Below are 23,277 nucleotides of genomic sequence, written 5' to 3' on the forward strand. Positions count from 1 at the left end.
GACCCTAACAAGCGCTATAATTAGAACTGACTGCGTCACAGCACTTTTTCTTACACTTTGTCATGCTGCACAGCAGGTGGCCTGCTGTACAACATTGACAAAAAATATTGACAAAGCTAACAGATCTTGCATAGGTGTGAGTGGAGGGAGTGGAGTGGCATAGAGTAGAGTGGACTGTTGTAGAGTACAGTGCAGTAGCATAGAGTGTAATGGTGTAGAGTGCAGTGTCATAGAGGTAGAGTGGACTAGAGTAGCGTAGAGTGCTATGCCATAGAGTACAGAGGTGCAGAGCAGAACACAGTGGCGTAGAGTGCAGTGGCGTAAAGAAGGGTGGCATAACATGCTGCGGTGTAAAATGAAGTGGCATGGAGTAGAGTGGCATTTGAGGAGTTGAGTGTGGTAGAGATGCGTTCAGTTGCACTGAGTGGAGTGGAGTGCATTGGTGTAGAGTGTTGCAGAGTAGAGTGACATAGAGTGGATTGGTGTAGAGTGGAGCAGTGCACAGTAGAGAGGCAAAGAGTGCAGAGGCATAGAATTCAGCAGCATAGTATGCAGCAGAGTAGATTAGAGCTGTGCAGAGAAGAGTGGCCTAGAGTGTAGTGCCCTAGCATGCAGTGGTGCAGAGTAGAGTTGAGTGGCACAGAGTGACAGAGTGTAGTAGTGCAGAGTATAATGGCGTAGAGTGCAGTTGCACACAGTGCAGTGGTGCAGAGTAGAGTAGAGTGGCATAGAGCACAGGGGCATAGAGTGGTGTAGCGTAGAGAGTAGAGTGCAGTGTCTCAGTGTACAGTATTGACATAGAATGCAGTGGCAAAGAGTGCAGTGGCATAGAATTCAGTGTCACAGAGTGCAATATTGCAGAGTAGAGTGTTGTAGAGTGCAGTGGCGATGAGCGCAATGAAGTAGAGTATAGTAGAGTGGCATAGAGTGGATTGGCAAAGACTATAGTGGTGCAGAGTGAAGAAGAGAGGCGTAGAGTGAAGTAGTGTAGAATCTAGTGGCGTAGAGCTAATTGGTTCAAAATACAGTAGAGTGGCATAAAATGCAGAGATGCAGAGTGGAGTGGCGTACAGAGAGAGAGGTGCAGAGTAGAGTGAAGTGGCATGGAGTAGTGCAGAGTGGATTGGAATGGCATAAAGTGGAGTATGTATGGTGTGGTAGTGCATTGGCATTAGAGACAACACATTTTCAATTGAAATGACCATTACATTTGCGCAGATATACAGTGTCACTGGAAAAACTATATAGCACACAAATGATTTCTGGAAATGTAATTGTCTAGTGTATTGACTGTTTTATTCGATCAGAGTATTTGTTTCCACCACACTTCAGGATTACAAAGAAATGTGCTTCATTTGTGCTTTCCTAATTCTGACATATTCTGAAATATTTTCACAGTTCATTAACAGACATTGAAATTTTGCTGTGTCGTCAAACAAATAACATTATACAGCCTACCCTCTCACCTGGGTGCGCAGCAGGATTTTCACATAGATCCTCTCATTTTGAAGTCAGAGAAAGAAAAGTAAACACCAAGCTCCCTCAAAAGACAGAGCCTGACATTTGGGCAAAGCAAATTTAGAAAGATAAGAAGAAGACTGAAATGCCTGTTTACAGAAATGAGCACATGTGGAAGAATACAAGGAGCGATAGTGAACAGGTGATTGTCCACCAGATTGACAAACTTATGCTGGACAGTCTAACACAAACTAAGCCAACAAACAGAAAGCAAGCAAATTTGAGTTACAAATTAGAAAGCTGATGGTAAGCAATAGGTGGAATGCATTCTCAGGAAAGCTTTCCTAATGTCTCCAAGATGTCTTAAGCAAACCAGACAACTGCGCTATCTGGTAGGCCTCACGCTTAAAAGAAAACGAAAGAGGAAGTAAAAGAGAAACACAAAAGGAAACACAAACAGACACAGAAAGAGATGGAGAGAGAGAGAAGAAAATAGAGAGAGAGTGGGGTAGAGAGCGAGGTTTGGGAGCTGTAATTTACAGGATAAAAGCAGACATGCTAGAGGTGAGCAAGGATTACTTCTGTACAGCATACATTTTTCATCAATGTCACATCAGTACTGGAGACAGGAGCTCAGAGGCGCTCATTCTTGTTTTGGCCACTTTGTGGCGGTAGATAACTAAAACATTAGTTTGCATTAAATCAATAGTCCACATCACCCACGGAACCCCCCACATCCCTTTTCATGTCAAGAAGCACACACCAGTGCCAGTTTACTAACACTTACCCTATTTTCCGTGTAGTCTACGTCACTACTGGATACTTGGCTCCCATTCACAGTAATGGAGGTAGGTCTTGAGGACAAACCAAAAACTTGAATAGTGCGGTAGGTGAGAGCATCAACTTCATGGTATCCATTGTTAACAATGGTCGTTCTTAATACACCCTGGACATAAATCATAAAAACATCACACAGTAATCAGTCTTTGTTAGCTGTGCATTTGTAGTTTCTTTATTTTCCTTCGCATACCATTGTTCGGGAGGAAGATATTTCAGCTGTATCCTACTAATACCCCAGACCCTGTAAACTATCAGACGTTGACCCTTGGAGTTTGCAGCAGAAGGTGTCAGATACTCTTGTTCACTAATTCATTTGGCCATAATGTCAGGTGAAATAGATAGATATTCATTTATAATTCTATATGTGATGTAGAGCTCTCAATGAGAGCCACTGTCACCAAACCAATATCTAAATCTGGTTATTGGCTGCTGTAAGGTAGCAACAGTGGGGAACAAAAGTTGTTTCCCACTGTTGCTACTCCCAAGCGGCCCTTTATGGATCTTGTTCCAGTTCTATAAATATAGCTTCTGTGAAGCAAAGCCCTGACATGGTGGAAGAGTCCGTGAATAGTGATTACAGTGTGGAAGCTTCCCACAATGTGTGGATGTTATCAAATATCCGCATTCTGTGCTTTAAAATATCGGTTTAACTATCAGTTGATTGGAACACATTGTATACACACCTGCAGGCTAAAGGCCAACAAAATAGGCTCTCCTTAGCCAAGCCCCAGACCTGCTGATCCTGCTTCATGGCCCACTTCTTGGCCGCCACTCTAGCTCTGTGCACCAAAGATCACAGGATCTACACCTTTTTCACTTTGCCCACAGATACTATTACTCCACGTAAACCATCCACCAGCTCACACTCGTAGAGTGGTTACACGGGGAATACCACAGTTAGTGGAAACTGTGTTTATAGACCAGGCACTTGTTTTCTCCTGATTCAAAGTAGAATGATCCGGAAAAATACATAAAATGTTAATGTCACCTGCTTTTTATGAACTGTTTAATGCGCATCATGTACAAGCTGTTCTTCTTGACTATAAAGTGACTCAACGCTGCTTTTATGCGGATGTCGCCCACCACCACCATACACGTATATCGTTTATGAAGGGAACTCCTTCACAAAGTGACATGCGGGCTTAAATGTATATATTTAGCAAACAATTTGAAACATGCTTCTTACTGCAGTCTAATTTTACCATCTCCGACATGAATTAAGGCAATTTAAGAAATGAATCATGTCTGTGCGCACAGTACAATCTCTTGCCTGCCAATTCTTGGCAAAACACAAAACAAGTCTGTATTTATAAACTTAGATCTTTATGGCAGAAATAAACCCTGCAGCGATGAAAGGGAATCCATACCTGAGCAAATAATGCTGGCTGATACTTACATTACTGAATCTATATTCAGCCAAGAAATATATTCCGTTTTCAATGGGATCTGTCAATACATAAAAAGGGTGTACGTTATGCTTGTGGCAACCAGCTAGGAATGCAAAACAATTGAGCCTTAAGCAGTCTTAACAAGCGCAGGGACACGGCGTGCACAGTTTATTGTTGCAGCAAGGGAAATTGTGTACTCAACTGAAGGAGGCAGAATGGATTATAACAGTATGCAGAATAACGTGCCCCGAGTGCTCTGATGTCATGGAATCCCCTGCTGACTTTTGTTCTTAAAGCGTTCAATACGCACAGGTATTGTTGTGGCTATTAATACGCGAGAAGAAGCCGACCTAATAAAGTACACGGTCTTAATAACTCACACTTCCATGTCCCCTCTTGTCTCCCAAGCTCTCGTCTCTTTGTAACTCCCTTGCACTATTAAGGGAGCTATGCATTTGACTCCTACTAATTTTAAACGATGCCATACATTTAAAAACACTCAAGTTACAGACCCCTTATTGTCAGGGAGTAGTGATGTTACAGTGTTGAAGTATGGAAGTCCAAAGTTGGTCCATGACTGATGGAGCCATTCCATATTTTCTAGATATGACTTTCAGGAGTCTATCTTTAATTAGTGAAGCAAGTGTAGTTGTGCGGTGGTATTGGAGCCAAGGGGAGTGAAGGAAATACTGAACCATGTTGGACTTGGACCTTTTGCGGGGTCATCCCCAAACTTTTTGCCTCCTTCCTCCTACTTTTCTCTGACCTCTTTCAATTGGCTTTAGGACTCTGGACACTTTACCACTGCTGACCAGTGCTAAAGTACATATGCTCTCTGTCTAAATTATATTGGTGATTGGTCTATCTATGATTGGCATATTGAATTACTAGTAAGTCCCTAGTATCATGCACCATGTGTGCCCAGGGGCTGTAAATCAAATGCTATTAGTGGGCCTGTAGCACTGACTGTGCCACCCACATGAGTAGCCAGTAGTGTAAGTAAGTCCCAGACCTGCCATTGCAGCGTCTGTGGGTGCAGTTTTAATTTGCCATGTCAACCTGGCAAGAGAACCCACTTGCAAGGCCCAAACCTTCCCTTTTACTACATGCAAGTCACCCCTAAGGTAGGCCAAAGGCAGCTCCATGGGCAGTGTGCAGGGTATTCAAAAGTTAGGACATGTACTAGTGTGTTTTACATGTCTTTATAGTGCAATACTGCCAAATTCATGTTTCACTATTGCAAGGCCTATTTCTCCCATAAGTTAACATAGGGATTGCCTTGAAATATCTTTTGGAATACCATTGGAAGCAGATAGAGATTTGGAGATTGGAGTCTCTCAACTCACAATTCAAAAGTATATATTTTGGTGATGTTGGTTTTTAAATTGTAAGGTTGAAAATGCCACTTTTCAAAATTGGGCATTTTCTTGCTTAACCATCCTGTGCCTCTGCCTGGCTGAGGAATAGACGTCTGGGTCAGACTGACAATTGGGCTGTTTGTGAATTCACTCTAGACAGTCACACAAAGGGAGCAGAGGTGTGTCCTTCATATCCTGATAGCTCTTCCTGGTCTAGAGTGAAGGGAGGAGCTGATACTTGCCCCTGAATAGGGCTGTGCCTGCCCTTACATAAAGCAGTCCCCAATCCCATGGAGTGTGACTGGGGCCAGGACAGGGAGAGGCAGAGTCTTGTTATCCACAAACCCTTTCCTTCTGAAGTTTGCCTACTTCAAAGGCAGAAATGAGTATAAGTATTGGATTGCTGACCCCACAACTTTAGAACACTTTGGATGAAGAGGAGACTCTGCCAAGGAGAAGAGCTGAAGAGTACTGCCCCTTTGCTGTGTGTGCTTTGCTCAGTTGGCCTGCAGTTGCTGCTTCTGCTTTGGAGAGGACAAAGACTGGACTTTGCTGTGTATCCTGACTGTGATGTTTCTCCAAGGGCTTGGACTGAGCTTGCTTCCTGTTAAGAAGTCTCAGGGGCATCAAAGACTTCACCTACATGCCTCTGGGTTCTTTTGCTGAGGACCCTGACTCACCAGGTGGTGCCCACTCCAGTTCCTGGGTCCTTGGGAGTGAAAGCTGGCCTGAAAACAAGAAGAAGCAGGCACACTGACTCCAGACAACTCCAGAACCAGCACTGCACGTTGATTCCATGGTGCTGCCTGCAACCAAAGCTGTGGCCCCCACTGAAGTGTGCTGACTGCGACGGATGCCACAGGTCTGATGCCGCTGCAGCGCCGCTGAAGTCCCATGACATCGCAAGTCCTGACTGCTGTGTCACCAACATCCGTGACACCTGACTCTGCCACGGTGCCTCTGGCCTGTGGTGTGACCACAACCCTGAGAGGTCATTCCATTGCATCCTGACCCTCTGGATTCATCGACCACGCCAGATCGCAAAGAACCAACACCTCATCTCAATGCCACATCACCTCCCCTGCAACCGTAAGGAACCAAAGCCTCACCTCCCCTGCAGTAAGGAACCAACACCTCACCTCCCTGGTGGCAGTAAGGAACCAACACCGCTCAGGCTCCAACAACACCTCACCTCCCTGACTCTGTGCACCAGCTGTTTCCTTGTTACCAAAGGTACTGTACCTGGGGGCCCGTGCGACTCTGTGACCGGAGCCGCACTCCCTCGTGAGTGGCATTGGACTGTTGGGAACAACTCCATCAATGACGTTGTGATAGCCCCAGTTAGAGCTGTCGCGCAGGCTCTCATTATTCTAATGAGAATACTGGATTTGAGCTGCAGAATTGCCTCCGGTGTGGGAGACTGAGTCTAACCCACTACAAGTGACACCTGTCACCCCAATCTGGGTTTTGCTCCTGTTACCTCGCAGTGCCTCATCTCTACCCAAGAGCAGGGATGATTGGGCAGCCTAGTGCATGACACAATTGACTCCTCAGGGAAATTGTGGTCACTGAGATCTCATCCGTTTCTCTCATTTACATTAGTCTCACATATACAAGGACAAACAGAGGCAGTATATGTTTCAATAAGGTTTAAAAGAAGCAACTGCATCTTAGATAATAAAGCATGTACTGCAATAACCAGGACCAGGATGATAAAAGCAGGACAGGATTAAAATTGTGACAAGGAGAGTAAAGCATAGAAATAACGCTACCATGCTGTCACTAGAGTCAATGGACTACTTCCTACCTAAGCTATATTAGAGCACAGCATGTTAAGCTCTAGTTCTGCCCTTCAGGCTCCCCTGGGAAGACATCATCCCCTATACATGAGCAAAGGCCTGAAGTTTGCATAAGCAGCTGTAGTGAAGAGTTCAGCAATCAGCACACAGTCATGGTCATCTGGCTGGAATCTCCCTCTAATGTGTATGGGACAGGGAAGTGTTTTTATAATAAAACAACTGATGTTCTGAGGAAATGTCCCTAAGTAAGGATGTGTGTGTTTCTATGAATACAAGAGACAAAGCATTACCAAGTTTTTACCGGCAACCGATCTCACTGAAGCCTTGAGAGAAGCACAGAGTGCTTGTTTAAGAACACAGTGCTTGCCTAAGCAAAGAAAAGCTAGATAGAAAGAAAAAAAACAAGACGGCAAATGTGACTATTGTTAAAATAATAAATGAAACTGAATAAAATATATCTAGGTTAAAGTGCACAGCGGCAGGCCTAGTGTGCTAAAATAACATGCATGGAGTTTTAATTAAAATGGCCATGCTACAGAGCTATTGTGTTTTTAAGAGCTACCCTTAAGATTACTCTTTAAAAATGTGTATGTTGGAGTTTTGTCATTTTGGTCTTGTTTTACTCAGATTAATATTGGCTATTTTCCTAGACTGGTGTTGAGTGCTTTTGTGGTGTTTTCACTATGTTACTGTGTAGGAGTACAAATGCTTTACACATTGCACCTTAGATAAGCCTGACTGCTCGTCCCAAGCTCCCAAGGGGGTGAGCAGGGGTTATCTCAGGAGTATGACTCCCTTACCCTAACCCTGACTAGAGTGAGGGCCCCAACTTGTACAGAGTGCCTTCTGACGGCCATCTAGGGACCCCATTTCTAACACACCACAATTATAATTGTTTTTCTTATGCTATCAAAGCTGGGGACTAGGACCCATTTTCCTTGCTTGAATTAGGACGCATGGCAGCCTTGCTACAACTCTCATGACTATGAAATAACTAAAAGTTAGAGTATGAACGTTGATGGTAGGCCCAGGAGAGCAGGATCCATGCCGTTTGTTTCAGGATTTCCACATAAGGCATGTTTACAAACAATGAACCAAGGAGGAACTCATTTTCACAGGCAATGGTTAACCTTGAGGATTTGGCTAGTGAAGCTTTGGTTAGGTATGGGGTTAGGTTTGGATAAAGGGTTAGAGATCTGTTGAACTGCATGGCTGGGATAGTGAAAAGCTACATGTCATGGTCTAAGTGTTACAGAACATAGGATACAAATGCAGCAGTTGTGGCTCTCGTTAGCCCCACAGATCTATCACTTAGTTTGAAAATTGGGTGCAGTCACAAAGGTCTGAGTGCCCCCATACTCCCTACAGCACAATGTAACTTAATCCAATGAAGGAAAGACAGACAAATAATTAGTTATTACATTATTACAAAACAATTAAACAGACCACTAGTAAAGATCATTTGGGGATGGTGAGGTATGTTTCCATACTGTTCATCAATAGACAAGGAGTATACCAGCCAACACATTTCATCCCCGCCATGTGACTTTATCAGGGCAATCATTAAAACCTGGGTGCTGCCAGCTGATGGAACAACATGCTGAGACTTACCACTGGGAAGCAATGTGAGAAGGTTAAACACTAAGGGGGTCATTACGACCCCAGCAGTAAGTGTTAATGTGGTGGTAGTACCGCCAACAGGTTGGCGGTACATACTGCCACATTATAAGAATGGCGGGTTGGCTGCAGCCAACCGGCCACCTCTCCACTCATACTGCCATGTTGGTATCAGCCGCTGGGCCGGAGATGTGAATTCCCAGTCCGGCGGCTGGCACAGTACATTCGGCAGCACTATGAGCCTGCCTACCACCATGGTTTTCGTGGCTGGTGGTAGGCCCTATCGGTGACAGGGAATTTCTTCCCTGTCACCGGTAGACGGCTCCCCCACCCCACCAACACACACCAGACGCCACCCATCCCCCCTCCATCCAAAGCCCCCTCATCCCCCATACACACACTAATCCCCCAACCCCCATTGTTCAAATACAGCCCCCACCCCTGATCTAAAAACACACCCCCCCACCCCTTCTGATCCTCACACTCCCCCACCCCTTCCGATCCTCTCACTCAGCTCTCGACCCTCCATACACGCACATGCCAGCAGGCATGCACCACGCAGACACCCAATCACTCACACTGGCATACACGCATTCATACACGTATACTTCCAGACAAGCTTGCACATATTCTTATACACATTCACACTGACATGCAGACATGCACTCACTTCACCATTCTTACATGCTTTCACTCACACGCATACAACCACGCAAACAACACAACACTCACAGACGCATTCACACACTCACTCACATATTCATGCACACACTCAGACACACACACAACACCCTGCACCCTCCAACCTCCCCCCCCTGTAGGAAGCCCGACTTACCTTGAGCACGGAGGTCTTCCGGCAGGGAACGGGAAGGGGTGCTGCTACCGCCAGCAGTGCCCCGCAAGCAGAACACAGCCAGGCCTTTTACTTGTCATAATACGGCTGGCGGCGTTCTACAGGTGTGGCAGTGCTGGTGGTAGCAGTGCAACCTTACCACCATCCGCAACCATAACCACTGCCAGATTTTCGCCATTTTTGTGGCGGAAGTCCAGCAGAGCTCATAATATGGCAGGCAGATGGTAGCCGCGGTGGTGGTATTTTGACGGTCGTCACTGTGGCTGTAGGTGGTTTTTACCACCAAAGTCAAAATGACCACCTAAATGACTTACAGGGATAAACATTAAATAGCTAATGAATGTGCAGCTTTTAAAACTGCCCAATGAAGTCCCATGGTGGGGACAAAAGGACTTGGCTGGGCCACCATTGTATGTATTGATTTTTGTAACGGGAGATGACGGAAACCATATATGTCGGACAACTACAGGTAGAATCCTGAAAAAATAATTTAAGAAAAGTTCCTTCACCTGGATGCTCGTTGTCCATTGATGAACTGTATTGAAACATACGTAGAAATCACCAAATGAACTTCACTGTTTGATTGTTCAATAGTTTTAAACTCGTCCTCGAGTTGATATAGTTGGGTCTTGGGCTGCCTCTAAAATAAATGCTGTTTTATTCTTCACGTGTAAAGGTCTGCTGAAGTTCTTTTTCATTAGCAAAAAATATACTTAAAACAGGATCTGTTTTGTGGTGCAGCTTCTTCTAATATATCTAACTTGTCGTAATGTTGTAAATAATCAAGATTGTTGCTGCTCACAGCCACAACTCTTTATTTATTCATTTAAATGCTTTATTGTTTAGCTACGCAATTTAATTTCCCCTTTTATGGAGGTTAAAGGAGACACAATATTTATGAGGTTTGGTGCGTAGCCTGTTTTATGTTATACACTTTATGAAATGTTGGTTTATGTCATGTAACTTTATCAGTTCAATTTTATGATACTACCTCACTATATTTCGAAAGTGTTCTTTTTCACTCCTCTGAAACTACAAAAAAGGACTTTTTCGGCTCCGAGACTTCTATAAAACATGTTCCTATGACAGACATTTTTTAATTTATAGTAATCTTTTGTTAGCCCTTTCTTGTCTTTTAAAGTGAGCAGTCCCAATATCAGTGTGCTAAATTTTGTATTGCCAGACTTCAGCTTGATTTAATAAAAACAGATTCTATGACAGTCTGCCATTTTACTTTAGATTTAGATTTTTTCCACTTGACATTTTATATATTGATGTTGATTTGCATTGATTAACCAATTGCCTTTTTGCTTTCTGTAATGATTCTTAAATTTTGAATACACCTAGATGAATTGAACATTGAACATTGTCCTGCATTGGCTTTCTTCATTTTCCCTGGGGCCCTGATCCTGCATTTTGGCCCATTATCATTTTATTGGTTCAAAATGTTGACAATATCCTGTAAATGTAGCATTTACTGTTCTTTGTCAGGTAGGGGTGTGTCTCAGGCTCCTCAGCTGGCCCATTAACCAAGAAAGCATCTTTAGTACTTTGTCAGTCATGAGTGAAATAACAGCCAAACCACCTTCACCCGCAATACTACAAATCTTTGTAGCAACAGAGGGAGCACAAGGGAAATGACCCACCCATCTAAAGACAGAATCATGGCAGCCTTAATTGAACTAAAACCATACGTTGCAATTGTAACCATTTATACTTCAGGTGGTTTGAAATATCCATTTTGTGCATTTTGTAAAAAGAGTCAGCTATTCAATGCACAAGCATTCTCACTTTAGAAATAAACACACCAACCTGTTTGTATCTTGTTAATCCAACAGAGGGCAAGATAGAGTTCAGTGACTGTAATTAAGGGATGCTAGCAATTTAAGGTGCCATTGTGTATGTATGTGACTGCTGCATAAATCTAGAGGCAGTTGGAGAGCCTTAAATCTGTCAGCTAATTCAGGTTATATCTTTACACAGGCAACAAAACTGTTACAATGTGTTGCAGCTTAGGCAATAAGAAGAGGTTACTTACCTTTAGTGATGCCTTTTCTGGTAGAGACTCTGTCTAACTACAAATTCCTCACCTTTTGAATAACTCCAGGCATCTGATTGGATGGAGAAACCTTTGCATAGCAATTCCTTCCAGCGTCTGCAGATGGTGTTGTGCACTACAGTGCCACCTCATGCTGCTTCATCTCATGCATAGGTGACGTCCGTAGCAGCATATGTGCATCACCTTCTTGGGCTAGTGTCAGTTTCTTTCTGTACCCTATCCATGCCAACAGATGTGGAACCTTAAGAAATCATCATTAAAGTAGTGTGCAGAATTTCAGGATTGGAGTCTTATTATCTATTGATTGTTATGAGCCCACTAAACAGAATGGGCAGGTGGTAGGGAAGAAGAGGAATTTGTGGTTAGAAAGAATCCCTACCAGAAAAGGTATTACAAAAAGGTATGTAACTTGTTCTTCTGATAGGGATTTATAAGTGCAGGTTCCTAAACTTTTTAATAGATACCAAAAAAGTACCTCCCAAGCAGTGGCTCTGTGGAATGGCTCAGACCAGGAAATCCTGCAGGACCGAACTGGAAAAATGCCAGTCCAGCCAAATCTGGCTATTCAGGCAGTAGTGTTTAGTGAACATATGGAGGGATGCCCACATATCAGCCTGATAGATGTCCAAGTGCTGTAGTCACAGACTTTGCTCCAGAAAAGTGTGCACGCAAGCCCTCAGTGTCGTTTTTTTTGCCCAGCCCATAACAGATCTCGAGATAGATACAATCCACCTGAAGATGATCCTATTTTGTACCACTTGGCCCTTTTTAGCTTGAGAGAATCCGATGAAAAGTTGATCATCCTGTCGGAATTCTCTGGTCATCTCAATATAAAACGTAAGGGCCATTTTAGGATGAAACCATTCTTCCTCCTTGGAAGTAAGAGGTGGTTTATATAAAGAAGACAAAGTAATAAACTGTCTTAGATAAATGGGTGTAACTACTTTGGGAAGGAATGCTGACTTCATACGAAGGCCCAACTTGTCTGGGAAAAAATGAGACATTAGGAGGCACTGCTGATAATGCCTGAGGTTCTCTCACTGATCTTGCTTATTTAATGGTGATGCAGAACACTGTTTTAGGAGTAAGCAATCATAAATGAACAACTGTGAATAGACTTGAAAGGCAAGCACAACAGGTAATTCAATAACAGGTTCAGATTCCATTGTGGCACTATGAATGGGATATATGGAAACGTGTGTCAACCCCCTCAAGAAAAACATCAGAACAGGTGATTTGAAGAGAGACTGTTGATCAGATAAACATAGAGAAGCTGAAAGTTTCAATGTGTAACCTTAAACTGTGGCCCCAGCAAGGCCTTGCTCAGCCAATTACAAACAAAGCAAGAAAATAACAGAAAGGGAGGTTTGTGAGGGTTTTATGTGATGGGAGGAATACCACGCCACAAACTTCTCCCAGCATCCTACACAAACAGTTTTAGTGGGATGTCTGGCTGCTAGGTTTACACCAACAGCTTCAGGAAGGAGATCATATGCCATTAGCTGCAGCCATTCAATCTTCACACATGGAAGTGCAAGTTGCACAGACTCAGACGTAGGACCTTGCTCTGCTGTTGCGACAAGAGACGCTCTCGAAGATGCAGCCAGATTGGAGGAAAGATACTCATGGGCAGAAGTTCCAGGTACCACACTCTGCTCGCCCAGTACAGAGTTACTAGAATGACTTGGTCCATCCTCTCTTGATCTTCTTGAGTATCCTGGGCAAAAGAAGTAGGGGCATATGGAGCCCAAACCCCAATGTAGGCAGAAGGCTTCATCAAGTGAAGTCTGTCTTGGGAACATCAATGCACAAAAGTCGTAACACTGCATGTTCTCTGCAGTGGTGAACAGATTGATACAAGGTTCTCTCCAATTTTAGAAGCCTCCAAGTGTGAATACCATTTGAGTTCTGCTAGCCAGTGATGGATTGTTTAAAGAGCCATGAGAAATGCTTTGTGCTACCAGGGAAATACCCAGAGTGTTCTGCCATTTTCAAAGGCTTATAGCTTCCTTGCACAGGGCCCACAACCACATTCTGCCTTGTTTGTTGCAGTACTACATGGTGGTTGCAAGCACAGATACCCTTCCCTCTTTGACGTATGGTAGGCACCCCTTCAGTGTCAAGAGAATAGTTCACAACTCTAAAAAGTTGATGTGGAAGCGAGTCTCTGCCGGAGGCCAGAGTCCTCTGTTTTTCACCTCTCCCAGTAAAGATGCATCCGTCATGACTGTTAATTCTGGGTGGGGTGAGAAAGGGGTCTCCCACTGGTTCAATTCTGGTTGAGCACAATTTCTTCTGACTCCTGGATGGAGACTGAGACATCGGATCGCCCTGTAGAGCCCACATGTGCCACCTGGCTTGGTCCAGAAGCAGGAGGCCAAAAGGCCCAGAAGGCTCAGGATCACTTTCCATGAGTCCCAGGCTGCAGGCTGAAACATTGGGATAATATCGTGGATGACCTGGAGGTGGTCCAGAAGCAAAATGCAGGAGGCCAAAAGGCCTAGAAGGCTTAAGATCACTCTCACTGTGATCCAGGCTGCAGGCTGAAACATCATGATAATATCCCAGCTGACCTGGACCCGACCTGAAGGTGGTGGGATAGCTCAGAAAGCACTGTGTACAGGATTGCTCAAATGAGAGTGAAGGAGTCAGGTCTAACTTCAGCACATTGATGGAGAAACCCAATTATATCAACAAGTTGGTTGTAGTCTAGAAATGATTTGTGACTGAGGCCAGCTGGCCTTCAGTGTTCCCAACCTCCACAGATGGGCTGGGATCACCACCATCATGACATTTGTGAGCACTTGAGGTTCACTGATGAGGTCAAATGGGAGCACAGAGAAGTAAAAGTGCTCTTGGCCTAACTGAAACTGCATATACCGGCTGCAGGACTGCCGGATGGGAATACAGGAGTATGCATCCCTCAATTCCAGCACTACTATCCAGTATCTCGTCAGACTGCAGACCGAACTTGGGCCAGGTTGAGCATATTGAACTTGTATTTTCTTAACAAGATGTTCAGATGGCATAGACCCAGGATAGGATGAAGGCCTCCAATTTTTTTTGGCTAAGAAAGTAATGGGAGTAACAAGCAGTCCCAATTTCTGAAACCATCATCCTCAATATTGCTTTCTTTGCCAAGAGCTTCTCAAAGTTCAGACAAGTGATCCCCCGGAGATACTGTGGTGTGGGTGGCAGGTTCGGAGGATAAGAAAGGAAAGTGTTGGAGTAGCCATGTTCCACAATCTGGATCACCCAATGATCTAGTGATGCGTCTCCAACCAGGAAGGTTAAATGTAATTCGACCACCAACTGGCTGATTGTTGGATGTCAAGACCGATTTAAAGAGGTTTTGTTGTGGCTGCAGAGGGGGGAGCTGAGGATTGAGTGGATCGCAGCCCTAGGGAACCTGAATATTAACAACCTACTCTCCAATCTCTTTCTCAAAATTATTGAGTGGTTTGTTGTTGTTGAGACATATATTGCTTTTGTCTTTGTATAAAGCCCCTCCCAAAGCCTCAAAAGGGGTGCTATTTTGGGGGAAACTGCCAGGTTTGAACATTTAAGCCCAATGAGTGAGCAGGAGCTTTACTGTCCCTAAACCTTTCAATGGCTGAATCCGCCTTTGCCCAAGAAAGCTTAAAACCATCAAAGGAAATACTCGTCATCTATTGTTGTACATCTGTGGAAAAGCATGATGTCTTAGTACCACACTGGTACCAATTACTCTACCAAGTCAATTAGTGGTGTCTAAGCCTGCTTCAATAGACTGCTTTGCAGTATCCTGTCTATTGAAGACTAGAAGCTGTAATAACTGTCTGACCTCCCTAAAAGACACAACATATTAACCATTCTAAGAACTCGACTAGTGAAAGAAAACACTTTCTTTGAATACACTTCCATTCTCTTTTACTGTCTAGCAAGAGGAGTAGTTAAAAGTGCATTCAGTTGGTAAGACTCATAGAAACCTGAACTACTAGCCATTCTGGTGCTGGGTGCTGCAACAAAAAGTCTGAGTCCCCAGGAGTTGGCCAATGGCACCTTGCTACTTACCTCTTAGTTTATGGACAATATTCTGTTTTTTCCCAGGTTCCCACTAGAACATCCATATCACTTCATTAAGGGCAATAAAAGCTCAAGGGAAGACTGAGCTGGATGCAACATCATAGTTAAGAAAGTTGTTTTTACCTTCTGCATAAGAAGAACAACGTTGAGGGTTTCTGCTGCCCATCCACAGTGGTGAAAGAAGCTGTTTCCCCATTGGTCACTGCAGGCTTATGCTAGGTCACCCCTATGTGAGGTGAAGTGCCTACTCCTCTAGCATCCCTAAGATCATCTAAAAAATTGATTTTGTCACAAAAGGGCTGATATTAAAACTCTTAGCCTAGGAGGAGGAGAAAGTTCTGAATCAGACAATATGATATGATCTTTGAACGATGTCAATTACATTGGTAACAGTTTCAACAATGGCTCCGGATGAGTCAACAGAGACATCAAATGTGGTGTCCAGGATGAAGCAAAAGGTGCTGTCAGTTTCAGATTCAAAGGAACCGGACCTGACACCAACAACGACCTTGGAACAGAGTCGAGCAGCACAGCTGACGAGGTCAGATGGGAGTGGGAAAACAGCTCAGTGCACCCGAAGTGGCAGATGCATCATGCAACTGTGAATAATGGGAGTGTCTTGATGCAGGTGAAGCCTTCTTAAATGTTTGTGACTTTTATGGCTTTTCCTAGACATACGTGATTTTGAGGAAGTACAATCATGAGAATGACCTCGAGAATGAGAACTCAACAGGAATGCCATGCTGTAGACTTCATTCTTGACCAGGTGTTTGACTTCCTCAACTCCGCGACCACCAACTTTGTCTCATGGTCAAGAATGGCCTCCTTATTAATCTTCGCACACAAGGAGCATGACTTCTAGTCGTGGCCAGTACCAAGAGACCAAAGGCAGATTTTGTGCAGATCTGTAAGTGATATCTGTCAGTTACAAGTCATAAAACCCTAATAGTACAGGTGACATTTTGACCAGAGAAAACTGCCAAAAACTGTCAAATGTCAGCTGAAATTCTGAATCCGCATTGGTTAGTGAAGAATGAAAGGAACTGACTCTAGTACAAGTAGGTGATGTAAACACACTGTTCCCAACAAAACATCCGCATGAGACAGAGCAGCATGAGGTGGCACAATATTGCACGATGCCACCTGCCGAAGCTGAAGGTTTTTGCTGTGCAAAAGTTTCTGGATCCACTGTGAACATGGGAATATTAAAAAGGTGAGGAATCTGCTGTTAGCAGTCTCTATCAGAAAATACTATGTTGATAGGTGTTGTCTTTATAGGTATTAGTTTTGTAAATGGAGGAGTCAGTTATATACAAATAAATTATGATGGCACAACACTGCAGAGGCCATATCATTTTTGCGCTTGGGTTGTATAAAGTGCAAACATATAACCAGGAATCTTTCCTAGTCAGTGCTTGAACTTTAAACAAAACAAGTCTGAAGGGGCGGGCAGGAATTGTCTCGCTCTTTTTCCGACCTGTTCTCTTTAATGTTTATTCAACAACTTGGAAAAACTCTGTGTTATATCTTTGACTTTTAGACAAGTCGCACGCACAAAGGGGTGCGGGGCTCACCATTATACCTTCCACGTTGCATTTTGCGAAATACATCAGGAATAATAACTTGCTAGTTCATAAACTCAAATTCTATGAATAGAAAATGAAGACATACTTCTTAAAAGAAAAAGAAACTTACCAATGGAATCTCCCTCATCCCAAAACAGCGAGCCAGCTGCCGACCCCTTTTCATCAAGTGCAATTACGAGCCCAAATGGGTTCTTGCGACTGTTGAGAAAAGCATTTCACATGTCAAACAATACCAATATATTCACATTATTAATGTAAGACGCTTCAGTATTATCCACAGAACATTAGACAATATGCAGGCGGGAGGCCATGCTCGCTCTCACTGGCTAAACATCAAATGCTCATTTCAGTGCTTAATTTGTAAATAAAAAGGTGCCGGTGCCCAAAGCCCTCCTTTTAAACCCGCGGATGCTGCAATTAAATGTAGGAACGCGAAATACTGAGGCAGCGTAATATTGAAGCCATCTCGGGCCTCTTCAATCCATATAAAGCCACTCCCTGCCCCTTCAGCTCACTCTTGCAGCTTTCTACTTTCTCCCTTTGTGATGTTTTTTCGTTTTCCCTTCTTCCGTCTTTTCCATATGTCTTTTGCTCGCAGCAAATGCTCGAGACAGAAAAAAGAAGTGTCAGTGCTCAGCACCGGAAACAACTACCACAAATTAAGCACTGGCTCATTTTCAAATACAAGATGGCATCAAGAGAGTGACGAGGGAGAGTGCAAGTGGCGAGTTATTCAACTATTTTCATTGGAGGAAAACTGTTTTGCCAGTTCACTTCTAGGTCAATTTCTGCTTCATGCTGTCTTGAAAATGCAGTGGGAGAAGAAGCAAAAGGTCAGAGAACTAGCCAATATATATTAAAAAAATGCTTTACATGTGATTAAGTGCACATAAAATAGTCATGACGAAATATACGCCTGGTCAAATGCACGTTCCAATTTCATAATTCGAACATGTAGCCGATTGACCGGTCTACATGTTCAGCATAGGGGTTCTAGCTGCTAAAAAAACATCGGAAGGTTTCAAGCTGCATTGAAGAAAATAAAGTGCCTCGAGGCAATGATGGCTGGTATAGACCTTCCGCTGCACCATTCTAATGTTTCCCTGTTTTTAATTTAGAGCATTCCACATACATTCAGAGGAATGTTCTCATAGCATTTTAGCCCTTATGATTGGAAATGCACTGGTCGTTACAGGCCCATTCCCTGTTATAGCCCTCGCCAACTTTACCTTCCGTTATAGCCCTCTGTAGTAGGGTATCATTCTTAATTAGTACTCTCTGTGAACTCTTAGGCTCTGGATGCCCACTCAGAATACTTCCTTTTGTGGACAACATCTACAGGTATATTCCCAGTTTAGGGAGTAGACCGTGGCTTCTAGTTCCCTGCCCCAAGGCCTTGTGTTGTCCTGTGGTCTCTGAATGTCACCACCAAATTCTCATCCTTGCCCCAGCCCAATCTCACACCCTTCGGCTCTATGGCAACTACTTTTACCCACCGCGACAGAAGCAAGGGAGTGCAGCTCCAGTAGGTACTGCCACCTATTGTGAGTAGCAGATGGTTGGGGTGCAACTCATATGACTAGGAACGCAGCAAATCTTTTAGTTTCGGTGTGGCTTTAATTTCAACTTAAGTGAAGTCACTAAACATTTGGTGGCAAGCAGGCTGGTCATTAATCTGATACTTCAGTTCCAATTGAGGGTTTACAGTTTCTTCACAAAAGAACAATATTTTAAAATAGTATGAAAATCCAGCCAGAGAGTTATATGTACTCCGTATATTTGTACCAAGTGTTCTGTAATGAGAAACCACCAATGCTCAATTAATTCACATATCTAGGTCGTTGTATGTCAAGAGACATACAGATTGGCATGAGGGCTCAGCTTCCCAAGACAGCCCTACTCAGTCACCAAGCATGACTTCTTTCTGTTTTCGTCCTTGGAGATTTGCTCTACTGTCCCAAATAGAGCTCTCTTAACTCAGATGTAGGAGTGAATACACGTTCTCTTCACAGAGAATACACAAAGGTGACTTGAAGTACTACAGATCATAATAGACCACCAGGAAACTTCAACGGCAGTAGCAACTAGCTTGTGGGTGCCACGGTTCTTTAATTCTTTTTACCTCCTCCCTCCATTAAGGAAACAGTATGAGACTTTAGAGGATTTTTCCACTGGTCACTCTTGTAGCTAGAAAGTTCAGTAGGAGACAGATTTCACTATAAATGATCTGTGTGGGTCATACCTTTGTTGGGATAACTATTTTCCTTTAGCAAGAGCTTTACAAGGTCCATGTCAGGACTGAGCGGGATGCAGGAAAAGAAGGCCCCATTCCCTTACTAGCAGTATTATTCAGTATTTCTCACTGCCTTGTAGGATCGTGCATACATCTGTCTCCTGTGCTACCAAGAATAAGCACTTAGACAACAGTTGCTCAGTCCAGTTTATGTTGGAAGGTGTGGACAAAGGCATGGGACATTTTCCAAATTCAATGAGACTAATGTTTATCCATCGTAGCTTTCACACCACCTAATTAGAGGCCCACCGAGGACAGGGCATTGTATGGCTAGGAACGGCCCTGTAAGGTACAGCACTGAACAGGGATGGTACCGGTGGGCAAATGCGTGCAGACATAAGCCTTTGGGAGAAGGATAATGACCAGAGTATAGGGATCTTTTCCAGGGATGAAGAGGGGGCTTGGAGTAGGGATGTGCCTGGGCACTTTGAAGCAGATGAGCTGGAGGCAGGCGAGCACGACACAACTGTTGACAGTAGTCCTTCTGCTGCACCTTACTACCTCTCTTGGAGTGAGAATGGTTTTCTGCTTCCACAAAAGGCAGCTAAAGGTGCTCTTTTATATACTTCAAATGCTTTTCCCTTTGCAAAGCGTGTGCTGAAAATAACAACTCAGCAATCAAAATGCAGTTAGCCCCAGTTCATCTACAGTGAAAACACTCTGAAAGGACATTAGCATAGTTGCAAAATAAACATTTGCCTGGTAGCATCACCATCAAAAAGGCTGAGGCATTGACAAAGGTTGTCACATTTTACAAAACAACAAAAATGTACAGTGTATTTCCTTAAGTAACAAATAAAACTGACAATCACCAATGACTTAATCAACATTTGTAGCAATCTAGAGAAGCGTAACACAAATGTATCCATTTACTGTTTATTAGACCTGCCAGCATTAGGGTGGCCTTCCACCATACCTTTTGCCTTCACCCCTTCTATTTTTGCTGATCTTGTTTTTGTTGGTCTTAGGACTCTGTGCACTTTACCACTGCTAACCACTGCTAAAGTGATTGTGCTCTCTCCCCTAAATATGACAGAATTAGCTTATACCCAACTGGCACATTTAAGTTACTTTTGAGTCCCTAATAGGGTGGCACCCCATGGACCCAGGATCTGTATATTAAATGCTACTAGTGCACCTGCAGCACTGACTGTGCCACCCACATAAGTTGCTATATAAAACATGTTTCAAGTCTGTCATTGCTGCCTGTGTGTGCCATTTTGACCCTGCCAAATAAATCTTTTGCCCTTCCCAAACCTTCCTTTCTAATACATACCTCACCCCAGGGTAGGCCCTGAACATGCCAGAGGGCAGGGTGCAGTGTATTTAAAAGTAGGACATGTACTTTTAAGTTTTACATGTAGAGGTAGTGAAAACCTTTTACATTCATTTTTGCTACTGCAAGGTATACCTCTCCCATAGGATAACATTGGGTTTCCTTATTTTGTTCAATAAGTGAAAACTTTCAGTTGGGAGTAGGTGACAGTGTGGGCTTGGTATCCAAAGAATCATAATTTAATGTCCTCTTTAATGGAAGAGTCAGATTTTAAATAATTGTTCTGAAAATGCCACTGTCATAAAACTGACATTTTCTTCTCAGAATATTTGGTGTCTGCAGCCTGTTTTGTTCTGGGGTCACATGACTTGATGTAGCTGGCAGTTGGTCTTAGACAGTGAGACAAAGGGAAGAGAGATGTTGACAGGACCGGCCACTTTGACTTAACAAGGGGGCAGAGCTGTAATGGACCACACTTGCACATCACAAAGGCCCTGTCCAAGGACACCCACAAAAGGTTTGTCACTAGTCTTTTGTATCCCCAGACAGGCTGGTGTCAGGGCAAGGAGGAAGGGTATGTGTGGCACATCAGGGGGGTAGAAACCTCCAGAACATTCTCCTACTTCAAAGTGGCAACCAGGTGAAAATAATGGACATCAGACCCAACTCTGCAGACCTGCGGAAGACTCGGAACAAATACTGCTGTATTGCATTGCTGCAAGTTGACCTCCCCCTCTGCTGTCCTGCTGTGCTGCCCTCCTGCCTGAGTGAGAAGGACAGTACCTGCATCTTGAACCCCGGATTACCAGACTGACTCCAGGGGCTAGGTCCCTGGCCTCCTGATTGAAACCTCAGGGACAGAACAAGCTCCAACAACCGTGTCCCAAGCATCAAGACTCTGCCATTTGTGAGCCCAGCCCTCCGAAGTGGTTCCGTGGAAGTGGGCCTGAGGGTGCTTTGCCAGCCCAGTTGTAGTCCCAGCAGAACCAATCCAGTGTGACACTTCACCTCACAGAAGTCTGCATCAGAACCACTGCGTGCTGCTTCTCTGACACAGGACTTTGCATCACAGCTCACAGTCTCCTCAGAACTACCACTGTACAATGCATTCTCAGCGCAGGTCTTCGCATTGCAAGCTCCTTGACGATGACATCCTCAGCAATGACCCAGAAATCCGCAATGCAAGCCACACAATTTCTTCAGAACCAGCTGTTATTCAACAGATCTTCGACACAGGACTGCGCATCGCAAGCCCCTTGTTGACTGCATTCTTAACAAAGCAGGACTTCACATTGCAGCCTCACAGTTCATTGGAACTGCCACTGCACAACACATCCTTGATACAGGATCTCCCCATGCTCCGCAACCAAGATTTAAGGTGCTTGGTTCAGTAGGCCCAACTGGGTGCCTGAAGATGGTCCACGCTCCATCGCGATTGGCCTGAACTTGTAACTTTGTCCTGGTGTAGCACAACCAGATAACCATAGTTGGAGCTTTGTGCTTTTTGACATTATTTTCACTTTAATCTTTAAAATTGCATATCTCTGATTCTACTGATTGGATTTTTGTTGTTTTGGTTTTAACTTATTTATTACATTTTACTCAATTTTTCTATATTGGTGTGAGATTGTTTTTCTTCTGCTGTCTTTCACTTCATTACTGTGTGAATTGCTGCATAAATACTTTAGAAATTCCCTCTAAGTTAAGCCAGACTGCTCTGTTCTCAGCCAATAGATGGTTGGGCACAGATTGATTTGAGGTTTGCTTGTAACATCACCCTGATAAGGATTGTGGTTTCTACTTGAGTAGGGTTTCACTCTCCTTAACCAGTAACCCAGTTTCTTACACCATTGATCCCTGTATCCTTAATTAATTATCAATACTTCATCTTCTTTTAGGCTTCAGTAAGGAATTTGTTTCGTTAGTGTAGTGGTGGGCAAGGTAAATTCAGGATAATCACTGGCTATCCATGTGACTTCTCTTTAGATTCAGTACATGTACTATTCATTTATCTTACGTGGATATCTGGAAGATCTGTCTTGAATCTGGCCCTCCTGTGCACAATTGAGTGACTTTGCCTAGAGTGATGACAGCTATTCAAACACAAGCTGAAATAGATGACCTAAAATATTATTTGAATCTGTTTTGAGAAATGCAATGCTAAGGGATGCAACTCAAGTTATTAGACTTTTCTCTTCTTCACAGTAATCTACAGGATATGAACTCATGGAACGACCAATCAATGTCACCTGCAGTTCCACCTCATTAAGCATTAGTAGGGGCCAGGCCTGGGATCCTCTGGCCACTCACCTGTATAGTACGGGTCACCATTGTAATTGATTTGCTTTTATCTCTTTCTTTTCAATTGCTTGTATTTTGTATTTTATATTTGGACCGAACAGTTTATTAGACTAAAATACATATTTTTAAAAATACTTAAAAACAAACCTCCCTTTACCAGCCCTCACTCTAATATTTCACCCAGAGAGTTACAAGAATCTTGCCTGTGCTTTGCCCGGCTGATGCGAGCACAGTTATAACAGCAGACAACACGAAATTATTGTACAGTCAACCTGTAAGCAGTCTATTACAAAAAAAAGTAGCAGAGTCTCCGAGAAAGTCAGGGGTTCTGACAGGGAAACTGCCAAGAAGGCGGGGACCCTGGGAGACGGCCCACGTTCCCAT

At 43.7% G+C, this 23,277-nt stretch overlaps 1 protein-coding gene across 1 annotated transcript in view; it reads right to left on the reverse strand.

The window, feature by feature from the left end:
- Positions 1 to 23,277, reverse strand: part of LOC138288300 (lysosomal alpha-glucosidase-like) — an 881,508-nt gene that overhangs the window by 131,822 nt on the left and 726,409 nt on the right. Inside the window, exons 20-22 of the mRNA XM_069229744.1 lie at positions 17,133 to 17,221; positions 3,695 to 3,744; positions 2,246 to 2,404 (exon numbers count right to left, since the gene is read on the reverse strand). Of these exons, the coding sequence (XP_069085845.1) occupies positions 2,246 to 2,404; positions 3,695 to 3,744; positions 17,133 to 17,221 (298 nt within the window). The remainder of the gene's footprint in view (positions 1 to 2,245; positions 2,405 to 3,694; positions 3,745 to 17,132; positions 17,222 to 23,277) is intronic.

This window comes from Pleurodeles waltl, chromosome 4_1, assembly GCF_031143425.1.
Source record: "Pleurodeles waltl isolate 20211129_DDA chromosome 4_1, aPleWal1.hap1.20221129, whole genome shotgun sequence".
NCBI lineage: Eukaryota > Metazoa > Chordata > Amphibia > Caudata > Salamandridae > Pleurodeles > Pleurodeles waltl.